At 31.6% G+C, this 15,353-nt stretch overlaps 1 protein-coding gene and 1 non-coding gene across 2 annotated transcripts; both read left to right on the top strand.

Moving 5' to 3' along the window:
- The first annotated feature begins 274 nt into the window (after positions 1-274).
- Positions 275-381, top strand: LOC121216718 (small nucleolar RNA R71). Its single transcript, XR_005912895.1, has one exon. It is a non-coding gene; the product is annotated as a small nucleolar RNA R71 (small nucleolar RNA).
- A 5,435-nt stretch (positions 382-5,816) lies between these two features.
- LOC107952624 (probable 2-oxoglutarate-dependent dioxygenase AOP1) lies at positions 5,817-7,194 on the top strand. Its single transcript, XM_016887821.2, has 3 exons — positions 5,817-6,232; positions 6,416-6,731; positions 6,840-7,194. The coding sequence occupies exons 1-3, from the start codon at positions 5,865-5,867 to the stop codon at positions 7,089-7,091; spliced, it is 936 nt and encodes a 311-aa protein (XP_016743310.1). The 5' UTR covers positions 5,817-5,864; the 3' UTR covers positions 7,092-7,194.
- The last annotated feature ends 8,159 nt before the right edge of the window (positions 7,195-15,353 follow it).

Here is a 15,353-nt window from a genome sequence, read left to right as displayed (position 1 = left end):
AACCATTAACAATTATGTTTTTAAGCATAGAAAACATAAAATATACCTGGGCTGCCACGAAGTAAGTGCATCAACTTCGTGTACTCCTATCAGCCTTTTTCTTGTGGCTGTTTGAGTTAGACATTAATAATTGTTGCTAGAAATCCTTTCAAGAATTTCTTATGCCTCATTGTATGATTTTGAAAGAAGGGATCCATTAGTTTAAGCATCTACCACATTTTTTGTATTAGCATTGAGACCATTGTTGAAGGTCTCCAACTGAATATAATATGGAATACCATGGTGATAACATTTTTATAATAACTCTTTGAACCACTCTCATGCGTCATACAGATATTCATCATGAAGTTGTTGAAATGTAGTGATCTCATTCTGAAGTTTGACATTCTTAGTGGGAAGAAAATATTTCATCAAGAATCTTTCAGCCAATTCTTTCCATGTGATTATAGAGTCAGGCCGTAAGGAATTCAACCATGCTCATGCTTTATCTCTTAATGAGTATGGAAACAACTTCAAACGTAAAGCATCTTTGGTCACTCTAGCCAATTTGAAGAAGTCATTCACCTCTATGAATAATCAAAGATGAAGATGTGGATCTTCAGTAGGCATCCCACTAAATTGGCCCACCATTTGTAACATTTGGATCATCGCTGGTTTTAATTTAAACTACAGTGCCTCAATTTTGGGCTTCACAATACCCAGATTGAGTTCATTGAAAAGAGGCACAACATATTTAAAGATTAAACGGTCCCTATCATCAGCAACAATGACCAGGTTTTGAGAATTAGCAACTCAATTTCTTTGATCTTTTTGTGCAGGATTCATTTCTTCAACTTGTATCTAGGTCGCTTGCCATCTTCTTCTCCTAAAAGTATGTGTAATTTCAGGATCGACTAGAAATAAATCAATAATTTGGTCCACATTCAGAAACAGTTGGTATCTGAAGATTCACAAGAAACTAAAGTGAGATAACATAAATTAAACCAAATTGAAAGGTAATTAACTTCACAAATAATGAATAAGACAGCCACCAACAACGACGCCAAAAACTTGTTGCATATTATCAAATGATGTGCAAATGTACACAGCCGTCAACAAGTAATAAAGTAGTAAGGATAGAGTTATCGTCTCCACAAGGACTATATAAGTAAGTCAATAATTGCAAAATTAGTTATTAACAATTTGGTAAGTAATAAAGATTTGGTTGTGAGTATTTAATTAAGGAATTAAACTAAGTTAAACAAAGTATGCAAAGCAAATTAAAATGTTAACACAAGATGTAAACAACAAATACTAACAAAATTTTCAATCACAATGACATGAAGGTCTAGAATAATTACCTTCCCTTAACTTAGAATTATTAAAAACAATGCTAAAGAATGTCACGGTGATCCCGTGGCAAATTGGTGATTTACTAACCCAAAATCTACAAGTTGTAGGTTGATTGTGACTGTGTAACCTTTTAGTTTCTTTTACACATGTCTATGTCTAATTAACTTCAACGCTACATATTCAATAATCATACCTAAATGTTATGCAAGGTAACAACATTTCTCAATATTATTACTAATTCGATTATTAAGAAATCAAACATGCACCATTCAAGTAGTGTGTCCATTAATTATCATCTTTTCAAATCAATAAATTAATTCATAGACTTACCCATGTTATTGATACATTAGAAAGCGTGACCATGATAATACTTGAACAAGTAAACTACCAAATGCACAAAACATCTTCAGCAAAGCATTAATAACTAAAACTAAGAAATCATAATTATTCTAGCATCAACAAAATTAAGTCACAACAATTAAATTGAAAAACAAGGAAATAAGTTACAATCATGTTGATCAACACAAAAGAAAGTAGTAAACAAAGGAAAGAAAACTGGAAAGTCGATCTCTATGGTTCTCTGTGGCACTTGTCATGATTCCCCTTCTCCTCTCTTTCTTTTTGTGTCATTCTGAGCACAATGCTCTCAAGTTTTGCTAACTTTTCTTCTCTCAACTTTTTGTATTGCTTGCTCACATTCTTGTGTTGTGTAGTGTCTTTTCCCTCAAGCATATGCCCACCATTTATACTAGTTTGAGCCCCCTTGGATCCTTCTATTTTTGGCGTCACCCCCTTGATTTTGTCTCATGGAGGTTGATGGTTTCCTTGATTTGGGAAAGAGGTTGCTTGATTTTCTCCATGGCTGATTTGGTGGTTGTTTTATTTTCGCTTTCCACAGTAGACAGAGTCTTTATTGTGTGTGTTGGAGTTGGCTAACTATGCAATAGTTTGCACAGATGGTGAGTTGGAAAATGGCAAGCTGACATTGCAAGCTGTGGATTACAAGCTTCATTCTTGCTAATAGTGAACGTGCCATAGCTCGCATATCTGGCGAACTGCTAGAGTGCAAGCTGAGAACTATAAAGTGTAAGCTCCGTGTATACAACATGTGAACTGCGAGCTACATTCCAGCAAGCAGTGCTTGCTACCTTAGGACTATGGATTGTGTGCTGCGAGCTACCTCCGCTAGTTGTGTACTGCGAGCTTGTAAACTAAGATGCTTCGAACTGAGAGTTATGAGCTAGTGAAGTGCAAGCTATATATACGGGCTGGTGAAGTGCGAGTTACACATCTGAGCTTAGCTCGCATCAACGAGGTAATACTTGCGAGCTGTATGTGGGCTAGCTGTGAGCTACGATGTATGCGAGCTTATACCGCAACCTGCAATGTATGCGACTTGTCTCCATGCAATGCATGCAATCTGCAAACAGAGGGCTTGTGGACTAGTGAAGTACGAGCTGAAGAGTTGCGAGCTCCATGTTGCGACATTAGCATGTGAACAATGATGAAGAAATCATGTGTTTAGCATATAAATCAACCAAAATAACAAATTTGCCCTATTATTATTTAACAAAATAGAATTATAATAAAAACTATTAAATTTGCTATTACCCTTTCATAATTTGCATGAATTATTTGTTTAAAAGTACTAAAGATAACTCTATATTCTAGAGTTATCAGTATACAATTATAATAACTAGTGATTCAAACATAAATTCTAAAAAACATTTATAATTTTGAACAAAATTTTGACAATATTGTTTGAATCATATTGGACTGGCTGGATTGAAGTATCGATCCAAATAGAGGAGCTTACACTAGTTGACCCTCGAATTGATATGAGCCGATTGAACTGAGTTGCTAAATTGATTGAACCGATAGTTGAAGCAGTTTCCCCCTTTTAGTGATTTTTATTTTTTAATGATTTATTTAATCAAACTGAATAAATCGATTTAACTAAAAATCGATAATCTAATCCGTTCGACCATGGATCTCGTTCTTTAAATCTTAAGTTTTTATTTGCTTATCAAACTTTACAACTCTTTTTAATTTTAATTATACTATTTTAAAGAATTCAAGGTGAGAATCTTTTAACGAAAGGTAATAATTAAAATACTCAAATAAATTTAATTAATTACGATAAATTAAGATTTGATGAACTAAGAGAACATGTATTATAAAATATTTTATGTCAATATTTATATATTTTATAATTAAATTTAAATAAAAAATATTGTTTATTTTGGACTGAACCGTATTGGCATGATAGTGAAAAATTAGTTTGTCCAAGATTTATAATGGACTTGTTTGTAATAATTTGTTTTTTCTCATGAATTTTTATTTTTATTTTATATAATGTCTACTTTTACTTATAAATCATTCAAAAGTTTAAAATAGAAGTAAATATGTGCTTAATCGCGTTTGAATTCATATCCTCTTAATTATTGTAATGACAAAAGTGTCAATTAAGTTAAGACTTGATTATTATTTTATCATTGGTCATTTGCATTAACAAAATATAAAACATCACACATGTATCAACAAATGTAAAGTGTAGAAGCAAAGCACATTATACTTAAAAATATATATATTTCCGAACTTTAAAAATAATATTTTTAAAAAGAGTAGGAAGATTAAAAAAATAATCAGCCACATAGGAGACGTTAGAGGGACAGGAAATTAAAATAAAATAAAATTTATAAAATAACCTTTAATGGTACGTAGATGCAAAAGTTATTATGATTTGAAGCAGGTGAAAATAATAGGACAAGATATTCACATGAATCTAAACATAATTATTTTTATTGTGATTTGTGGCCTTATATATGAACGTTTTCTAGTTGTAAAGAATCTTAATAAATTAAGAATATCTATTTGGATGCATTTGACACTTCTATTTTTATTTTTTTTATTGAGAGAATTAAGGGAAAAATGAAGGACAAACTAAAAATAAATAAATTTCACTAACATTCATCTAACTATTAATAATGTGTTTTTCTAATCATCTAATTATAAAAAATTACAAAATAGTCACCTAATTATTGGTAAATTTCTTTTTTGATCACCCAACTATGAAAATTACAAAATAATTATCTATTTATTTAAATTTGTCTTTTTTTGTCACCGACTAACTAATAGCGACAGCTTTTAAAATTGATATAATTACAACTTTAACCCTTAACATATTTTGTCTTGACTCTAAAAAATTTAACCCTCAACATTTACACATTGTGCAGTTTGATCATTTTTATAGTTTTGCTTTTCTTTATGTCCCTTTCAACTAAACAATTAAAAAAATTATCAACTAAATTTGTTGGAAATATCCAAAAAATGAAATCACGCCAAAACCCAAGATAATAATTTCAATATTTTTCATTCTTTTATATTAACCCTCAATGTCACAAAGAAAAGCAAAATTATAAGAAATAAATACCAAATTACACAATGTGTAAATGTTAAGGGTTAAAGTTACAATTATGTCAATTTTAAAAATTGCCATTGTTATTCTACTAGTGACCAAGAATGACAAAATTGAATAATTATGTGACCATTTTGTATCTATTCATAATTGGATAACCAAAAAAAATACTAATAATTAAATAATTATTTTATAACATTTCATAATTTAATAAAAAATAATAATTTTAAATCACTACTAATATAGTTTAACCTAAAAAATAACCAATCAAACCCAACTTCATTAAAAGTTTATATCTACACGTGCTATTCGCTATGGGAATTATTTGTATCATTGCAAACTTTTCATTGTATAGAAAGAGAAATTTTATTATAATCATTATATTAACCTTTCATTTGTTGCATTTTTTATACAATTATTCTGAAAGTCTGATATGTACTAATTTATTTTCTTAAATCTTGTTGAGCACAAAATTAATATTTGTAGGTAAAATACAACAGTGTCACAATATGCTTAGTTCAGTTTTCTTATATTTGTGGGGTTTTACTTAGAGAGAATATTTTACCATCTTATCACCTTGTAAAACAAGAGTTTTCAAGCTCTAACATACATCTATTTAGACTTTTTATCTTTGTAATTATGGTGTAAATATCCCCTTTAAATTTTTCTCTTAAAAACTTAAAACATAAACTAAGACAGTCACTTGATTATTTCACTCAATGCATTCAAATAAGTGTCCCACAATGAACAAAATAAAATATTTCTCAATTCAATACATTACCTATACAAGTCTCCTCAATATATAAATATATGAGACTTACTAACATACTATCTCTTTTACAGTCAATCTTCCCTTAAAACAAGAAAAATAATATGTAAAGGGAATATATTTAAGCAACTTAAAATAAGTCCTAAATCCTTTTTGATGGTTGAGTTAATTTTTTTAATAATTATGGGGTAATTATATTCGGTCGCACATGGTATTTATGTAAAGCCTTTCGAATTGAAATTTGGTCTAAATATTGGAGAAGAATTACATTTTCAATCCAATGCGAATACTCTATAAGTAGGTTTCAAGTCTTCCAATTGTTTACAGAGGAAGACGAAAGCAAAGATGAGTTCAGAAACTCTGGTTAGGCTCCCGGTCATAGATTTCTCGAAACAAGAGCTGAAGCCAGGCAGTCCTGAGTGGGATTTGGTGAAACTCCAAGTCCGGGAAGCACTGGAGGAGTACGGTTGTTTCGAGGCTTTGTTTGACCAAATCCTGGAGCTTCGACACGCAGTATTTGGAGCCATGGAGGAGCTCTTCGATCTGCCTTTACAAACCAAAAAGCTTCATGTTTCAGGCAAGCTATTTCGAGGCTATTATAGGGACGCATCAGGACTGCATGAAAACATGACCATTGATGATGCACATATTGCTGAAAACATTGAATCAGACCTCACTAACATCTTGTGGCCACAAGGAAACAAAAGCTTCAGGTTTAGAATAATAACTCTTTGGATTTCTTTCATTTTTTTTTTAAAGTTCTATCATTGAACTCTTACTTTTGGTAAAGACTTTCTAATTTTCAGGAAAATTTGAGGGTAAAATTGTCTTATTTATTTATTCATTTTGAATTAAAATATTTTGGTTTTACTAATTAACTGCACTGGGTTTGACAGTGAAACCCTGGTATCTTTCACACGGCTAGCATCAGGATTAGAGAAGACAATTAGGAGGATGATTTTTGAGACTTTTGGTGTGGAGAAATATGTGGCTGAGTTCATTGACTCCACAAATTATATTCTCAAGGTCATGAAATATGAAGGGTCTCAAAGTAGCGAGCCAAGCCTTAGGGCTCACTCGGATCAAAATCTGGTGACCCTTTTGTATCAAAATGAAGTTAATGGATTAGAGATTCAAAACAAAGATGGTGAATGGATCAATGTAAAACCATTATCAAACACTTTCTTTGTTATGACTGGAGAGTCCCTCAGCGTAAGTCACATAATATAAAACAAAAAATGAAGAGATAGAGAGAAAATAAAGTTATACAATTTAATTACTTGGATTATAAATTTTACAGTGGAAATAATATTATTGCAGGTATGGTTAAATGGTGGATTGCGTTCTACTTATCATCGCGTCATGATGAAGGAGAGCAAGACAAGGTATTGCGTGGGATTGTTTGCAACGCCTAGAGGAGGGTACCAAGTAAAGGCTCCAAAAGAGCTTGTGGATGACAAAAATGGCTTACTCTTCAATCCCTTTGACTATGAAGAATTTTTGGGATTTTACTCTATCCAAGCCGCTCGAGGAGCACTTGAATATGGTCTTAAGGCTTATTGCAGTGTCTAAGATTTTACAATCAATAATTTATGTGAAACAATAAATTTTGTTATTAAAACTTGAAAACAAAGTTTCTGAACCTTGAGGTTTATTCCATAGTTTTTTACTTCAATTTTTTTTATTAGTAGTGAGTGGTACTTTGATTTTTTCTTTTTAAATATAAAATTTATAATCTTAAATTTGCTGAAGCTTGATGGTTCTAGGTGAAGAAGACAAAAAACAAAAATGAAAAAATAAAAAAGAAAGAAAGAAAAAGAATACAAAAAATAAAAAATATTTTTTTGTCTTTTAATTTAATTATAAATATATAATTAATATTTTTTCTCTAAAATTTTAAAAATACCACATGTCAAAGATAATTTTTTTTTAATAGAATAAAGAATTGAACCAAAAGTGATAATGAAATCAATGCTCAAGTAACTACGAGGAAATAATGCTATATCTTAAGAGTAAATATTTCATTTAAGCTTATCTTAACTAGGGTGATTGACAATCAACCCATATTACACTTTATTTATGTATGCAATAAAAATATTAATGTATATACGAAAAATAAAAATAAAAAATGGTTTTAAGTTTTTCTAAATAAATAGTTTTAAAATTTGTTACTTTAACACCCTAATCTATCTTATTAACATTCATAAAAGTTACTATGAATCTTTACTACTATTTAAGATTATTAGGTAATGTTTGGTTCAATGTAATGGCTATACCATTATAAATCTATTCTGCAGGTCCACACAAACAGCTGTTTGGTTCAATGGAATGTCCTTTTACATTTGTATTCCATTCTGGGCTTATGCGGGAAATTTTGTTGATTTATATTCCCTCTCCTATCCACCGATTATTGATTCGGTGCATGAAGAACTCTATTTTACCCTCACCAAATTCTCACCTCAAAAACACTCAAACAACAATCATTCATTGCTTCCTTCGACTCCGGCCATAGCATTTCTCCCCTTTATCCAACGTCTTTCAGGTAAACATTTTCTCCCTTCCGTTGTTCCTTTCATTTTCCTCTCTGCCATTTTTTTCTCACCCATAAAATTTTTCTGCCTCTTTTTGTTACTGCTTCCTTCACCATTTCAATCCCGATTGTTAGTCTTCTTCCCTTCACTATCATCTCTGATATTTTTTTAATAAACAAAATCTCTGAGATCTTGGATCTGAATTTCTATCCTGCCAGGCTTTCGGTGAGTTTACCCTTTTTACCTCTCATTTGATCATGTTTTTCATTTAAATCAATACCCCATTTTGTTTATCTACCTTAAAATTCATTTCTACTTTCCTAAGCTGCAAACGAGAAGTTTAACTTTGATGATCAATATCTTTCCTTTTCCAATAGTTTGTGTTTAGGCTTTGTTCAATTGAATACCCAAAGTCCTGATCTTTAGTTGATCTGTGGGAGGAGTAATCATGGCCGCTGCCCAAAGTTTCATTGCCTTTCGGTTGCTCTTACAGTTTGGAACTAGGGAGACTGCAATTGGAGGTAGATTTCTTTATGTTCTTTTCTAGCTTTTCAGAATTTTGTCCTTGGTATTGTTGGTGATGCAACTAGTTTTTCTATTTAGGCTTTCAGGATTTTTATGTTCCTTCACTCTATTATATTATTACCAAGGGATTAATATTTGCCCCTATTATCTATGAATTATGCTAATATGGCTTATTGTAGTAAACTATTGTAGAATCTTCTTGCTTAGATTTCAACCAGTTGGTTTCTTGCCAGAGAAAATTTGTTGACGACTCTAGTACTGTTGGCTTATAGAAGCTTGTTCTTATTGGACAAAACATTTTAGAGAACAAAATAAATTAAATATAAACATATAAAATAAATTATAATTATTTATATTTATATTTATATTTAATTTATCAAATATGAAAAACAATCAAAATTAAAATCAGAAGGAAGAATAAGGATTTTATGAAACGTTGAGGCCTGTTAAACATAGTTTCTTTAAGACAGATTCAGCCACTTTTACGGTACTTGGAGAAACGTTGGTCAAATGTCTCCCAAGATACAACAACAATAGTGATCAAAGTAGTAGGACCATTACAATGATCAACGAACGAACTTTTCCTTTTTCTATCACTGGAATGTTGTAAAAATACGGAAAGACAAAAGAAGAATTTTGAAATCAACAGAATCTTGGTATAAGAAATTATTAGACTGTAAGTTTAATCCCATAGAAAATGCAGCCTTTTATAAGCTTATAGGATGGTGGAAAATTCAAAAATAACCACAAAATCTTCCATTAAGGAGCCAAAAAAATCAATTTGATTTAAAAATTAAATCAAATTGATTGGAATCTAATATTGTCTATATATAAGTGCACTATGTCTGCTGAGGAAAAAAAATCCGTATTAGGCTAAAATATCTCCAGACTCATTTGGGCCCGACCGATCTGGACATTTCGCGTTGCCCACGTCAAACAGGTGCACCCCAACCTTGTCAGGTTTGGACCTGCAGCCCTCTGAACACAAGGCAGGGTTACAAGCTTAGCCATTCAATTACCCTTCAAGAGAGTTCACATATATAAACACATCTCACACTTGGTAAAAGCCTTTACTTTTCCTCAACAATATTTCCAAGTAGCTTACTTTGAGCATCAATTTCTCATTCATCACTTAATCATTTGAGCATATGATATATCGTTGTAAAGGTATTATGGAGTAGAATATGAAACCGTAATTATATGATTCAACTCTCCACCTTTACCTATTGAGAATATGCCTCAAAGTTCCCATAAAATGTAATTTTTCCAACAATGTTTAGGTCAATTGAATGTGTGCACAAATGGGTTGGATGGTTAGGTGTGTTTTGGCCTTGAAATGACATATTTTTAGAGTCTAAATATGGATCACACGGCTTGGGACACAGCTGTCACAAGATTGTGTGACACACACGGCCTAACTACACGACCACGTGTCAATTGTAAATCCTTAGTGTATTAAGTCAGTGAGTTATATGGCCTAACACACGATCTGTGACATGGCCATGTGTTGCAAGTCAAAGAGTTACACAGTCTGGCACATAACCTACGATACGACCATGTGACCCAACTCAATGAGTTACACGGGTGGAGACACAGGCTAGGACAGGACCGTTTGTCCCTTTGTTCGATTGTTACATGGTGTGAGCTATGTCATACAGCCTGGCCACACGACCGATGACCCATTGTTTTCAAATTTTGGAACTCCTTCCCAAATCTTCTGCTTTATTTCAAATGTCTCAGACTATTTCTAATCTATTTTTAGGGCCTCGAAGGCTCGATTTAAGGCCCAAATGCACATGTTTGATAGGTTTTCAATGACATTTATTTAATTAACATTAAATATTTTATTGAAATGTTTGATGTTAAATGTTATCCCAATTGTTCAGTAATGCTTCGTAACCCTAATCCGGCGACGGATACAAGTTAGAGGTGTTACAATGAGGTTTTTAAAGTTATTCTGGAGAGTTGTTAAAGTTATTTTCTTCAACAAATCATCATCCCATATTTTTTTAAAAGTTTTGTTTTGTCAACTTTTCCAGATAAAATGGTTGAAAATAATTTCTTCTTCTGTTTTTTTTTCTTTTGGGAGCTCATTTTTCCTTTTGTTCATGTCTAGCCTTTGTAAAAATACATCACTTTACTCACTCTCCCATGAGGCAGTTGAACATTATGATTAATCAGTTACCAAAAATATGTTATTATTAGAACAAGATTTCGTATCCAAAAAAAAAAAGAGATTACATCCCATAAATAGCATTATTTTTGCTTGTAATTTGTTTGTTTGCATATTGACTTTGTTGCTTGAATTTTGACTCTACTGTTTGTGAGAATTTGTTATTGCTATCAGTGCATTTGGTGTTTAAGCATGTGTTAGTATGAAAATCTTTTTATTTTGTTTTGCTTGTGAGAATTTGTTTGTCTGCATATTGACTTTGTTGCTTGAATTAAGAAAACGGGACCAATCATTTATGGGATGCTCACAAAGGTTATCTTTAGCATTCTTAGACAACTATCTCTTTAGACACTTTTGCAGTTTAAGTAACAACATGTCATTTTATAGAGTAAGTTCAAGAAACACTAATGAAAATGAGCCCAATTAGGAGGGTAACCCTTGACCAAGTTAGAATTACAGACGATTTAATCATTTTACACATACATGATATATTAAGAGTGCAAAAAAGTGAAACAAAACATTGATATACAAAAAGAAGTGTGTACTGTTGAATCTCAAAAAGCACAGTATCTTGTTTGCTACACCATTAACAACTATACAGTAATTGGGGCTATTGTGTTGGTAACTAGGTATGCTAAGTATTCCCCAGACAAGTAGGTCCTTAGCTTATTTCCAACTCAAAAGATATGTAAGTCCACAAAATAAATTGAGGAAATAAAATAAATAAAGCCAATTTACTCAAAAGAAGAAAGCAAGTTATTATGACTAGTGTATTTCAAGTTCATTTTATAGGCTATTTGCTATTAAGGTGTCATATTCTCTATATCTTGTATCTGTTGGTATTATGATTGGTGTAGCAGATTTCAACATTTTCCTTAGAACAGCCATTACACTTTATTTTTTATTTAACTAAAAAGATGTTCAGCAAAGAAAATTTATGTTGCTTCTCAAATTTTATCATGCTCATGGTTTATGTTCTACTTTTGAAAAAAAGTAGTCATGCAAATACAAAAATAATTTTAATAATAATAGTTGGATTGGTAGAGTGAATAAATTGTTGGAAATAAAAGTATGGTGATTAAATAGGTGGCATGTATTAAGCTTTTCTAATAGATTTTAAATTGGTCAAATTATAATTCCAGTCGCTTTACTACCTCAAAAATTATAATGTCTTCAAAAATTATAATGTCCTCTATTTGTGTGGGAATTCATATTCATTCAACAGGGCATAATATTTTAAAGTAATTTAGTTATCTTTAAATACCATTTTTAAAACAGCTACAAAGAAATTTTTGTTTAGTACATTATTATTTGCTAAACAAAGAGTCGGTTTTGTTGAATGAAATTTGATAAAGAAATGAATTTCAGGTTTTTTACTTGCAGAGATGTTTGTAATTTCTATTTTGTGCTTCGCAAAGATTCTTAATATGTATTGTTAATTTTTCTTTGGCAGTGTGTTATTATTTTCTCATCTTCTTTGGCTTGCTTGATTGCTTCCTCCACCCATAGCTGGGCCGCTTGTATTCACTGAATCACTGTAAGTTGTTTTTCAATTAAATTCTTTGATTTATTTTACTTTTATTGAGATTAGTATTAAAGAAGTATGACCCTTTTACTATGATTTGAAGATATGTAACACTTTAATATCTTGAAATAATGGCTTGTTTGCCTTTGATAGTACAAAATGAGAGGCAAAAAAGAATTGGTCTTGCATTAATAGTATGGTTGCAAATGTTTACAGTTGTGAGTTGGTTCTTAGTTACATTGGGTGTTGTCTTTAGCCTACATACCTCTAGTCCAAGGATTAGATCATATATTTTAGATTTTTATGCACAACGATATTATGTGAAAAGACTTGTACATGCTAGTGAAGAGATTTATATTGAACAAGTTAAGATGAATAGAAATACTTTTTTAAAACTATGTAAGATGTTACAAACTTTAGGAGGATTGAAGTTGTCAAGGAACATGCTTATTGATGAGCAAGTGGTAATGTTTTTACATATCATTTCTCATCATCTTAAAAATCAAGATATCAAGCATCACTTTAATAGGTCTGAAGAAACCGTTAGTAGATCATTTCACAATGTTTTAAGTGTTGTCATACGTTTACAAGATGTGCTATTTAAAAGGCAGAGCCAATTACAACTAATTCTACAAAACGAAGGTGGAAATTGTTCAAGGTATTGGAGTGGGTTCCATATATAGTTCGTGTACAATTTAGTTAATTTAGATTTAAATCTAGTATCCTACATGTGATGTAGAATTGCTTAGGTGCTTTAGATAGAACCCAGGGTTCCAAAAGTTGATAAACCTAGATATTGAACGTGAAAAGGCGACATAGTAACAAATATTTTAGGTGTTTGTACACCTGATATGCATTTTGTTTATGTTCTTCCTGACTGAGAAGGTTCTGTTGCTGATGGATGGGTTCTTCGAGATATCATTAGTAGGAGACATGAACTAAAAGTTCCTCATGGTAAAGTGCGGAATTGGAGAAATTTGAATTAATTTTAGTAATTAAACTTTTTTGGGAAAGTTAACCATAATAAATAGTTTTTATGTATATATATTTTATAGGTTGTTATTATCTAGTTGATGATGGCTACACAAAGTTTAAGGGATTTCTTTCGTCTTTTAGATGACAAAGATATCATTTAAATGAGTGGCGTCAGAGTTACTAGCCAAGTACTCTAGAAGAATTTTTCAATATGAAACACGCTTCAGCAGGCAATGTTATTGAAAGATGCTTTGGGTTATTAAAACTTAGATGGGGAATACTTAGGAGTCCATCATTCTATCTTATAAGGGTGCACAATAAAATCATTATTGCATGCTGTTTGCTCTATAATTTTATTCGAACCTATATGAGTCTTGATCCTATTAAAACGGAGTTGGTAAAAGGATTACCTAGTAATATGATAGATAATGATGAATCAAATATCGTAAATATTTATCCATAGGATACATGGGCTACTTGGAGGATGAAACTAGCCAATCAAATGTTCTATGAATAGAAAGCATCTAGAAATTAGTTAGGTTTATTAAAACATAGTAGAATGTTAATTTGTTTATGTTATTTCATGTATCTAGTTCACGAAACTTTGATGTTGTTTGAATTGTCTTTATGTATTGTACTGGACTTGTTGAATTACAACTTTAATTTACTTTCTTTTGATTTTTCATGTGTTATAATTTTATAAAGTGTCAACCTTTTGATTCATAATATCGAACCTAATTTTAATTTGCATTTTTTCTTAAGATAGTTATGTCAGGCTTTTCCAATCAACTACTTCTTCCCAAAATTCTCGGGGAAGCAAAAGGACATGGGTTCTAGAAGAAGATGCTATGTTGGTTGTCTGTATGGTCGACTTGTACAATGTTGGAACCTATAACGCAGATATGTAGTTTAAGGCTGATTATTTAAATGAGTTGGAAAGAATGTTAGAAAAAGTTTTACCTCATTCTATGTTGAAGGCTAAACCTAATCTTGAATAGAGGATTAAGACATTGAAAAGGGATTGGACAATCATTTAAGACATGCTCAATGGAAAAGAAAATAACGGCTTTGGTTGGGACAAGCATAGGCAGATGGTTATTGCTGAAGATGTTGTATGAAACTCATATATAAGTGCAAGAATTATTTTATTTCTTTACTATCTTGTTTTGAACAAACTTATATCTAATGTGGATTCCTTTTTTTTTTCTTAGAGAGCCATGAACCAGCCAGTCAATTTAGACATAACAATTTCCCTTATTATGACCAACTTACTTCCATATATGCAAAAGATCGAGCCACTAAAAAAGATGCTTAAACAACTATAGATATTGTTGAAGAAATAGATGTTGAGGATGTAGCTACAGCAAATAATCTTGAAAAATGAAACAATTACCTTGGATGCAAAGATGATGTTTCCTTGGATGAGATGGATGTTTCAACTACACAATTGCAACCGCCGAAGCCAAACCAAGATGGTTCCATATTTTCAAAGAAGAAAAAAAAATTGTTGATGTAGCTATTGCAAATAATCTTGAAGAAAGAAACCATTACCGTGGATGCGAATATGATGTTTCCTTGGATGAGATGGATGTCTCATTTACACAATCACAACTGCCAAAGCCAAACCAAGATGGTTTCACATCTTCAGATAAGAAAAAAAAAAGGATGATGGAATTGAAAAAATTTCTACTTCAATTTGTAACACCCCCAACCCGTATCCGTCACCGGACTAGGGTTAGAGGCGTTATCGAACAAATCGAAACATTTCACAAATAATTCATAAACTTCATCCAAAATTGTAATCATACATCACAAAAGAGTCCTTTATATAGGTCATAGAGACCTTAAACATGCATTAGAAAGGGGTCGGGACTAAACCAAACTCATACAAAATTTTTCAAAACTTAAATAAATTTTCTAAGTTACAGAGGTCACACGCCCGTGTTAATAAGCCGTGTACTTCATAGGCATTAGACACACCCATGTATTTAGACCGTGTCAAATTAGGGCATACATAGTGACTTAATCACACGGCCACAAGACATGCCCGTGTGTCTTGTTGGTAGTCGAAACTGACTTGGGTCACACGGCTAGCCACACGCCCG

This window comes from Gossypium hirsutum, chromosome A02, assembly GCF_007990345.1.
Source record: "Gossypium hirsutum isolate 1008001.06 chromosome A02, Gossypium_hirsutum_v2.1, whole genome shotgun sequence".
Classification (NCBI taxonomy): Eukaryota; Viridiplantae; Streptophyta; class Magnoliopsida; order Malvales; family Malvaceae; genus Gossypium; species Gossypium hirsutum.
The sequence above is the reverse complement of the archived record's forward strand: the minus strand, read 5'-3'. Positions and strand labels throughout refer to the sequence as shown.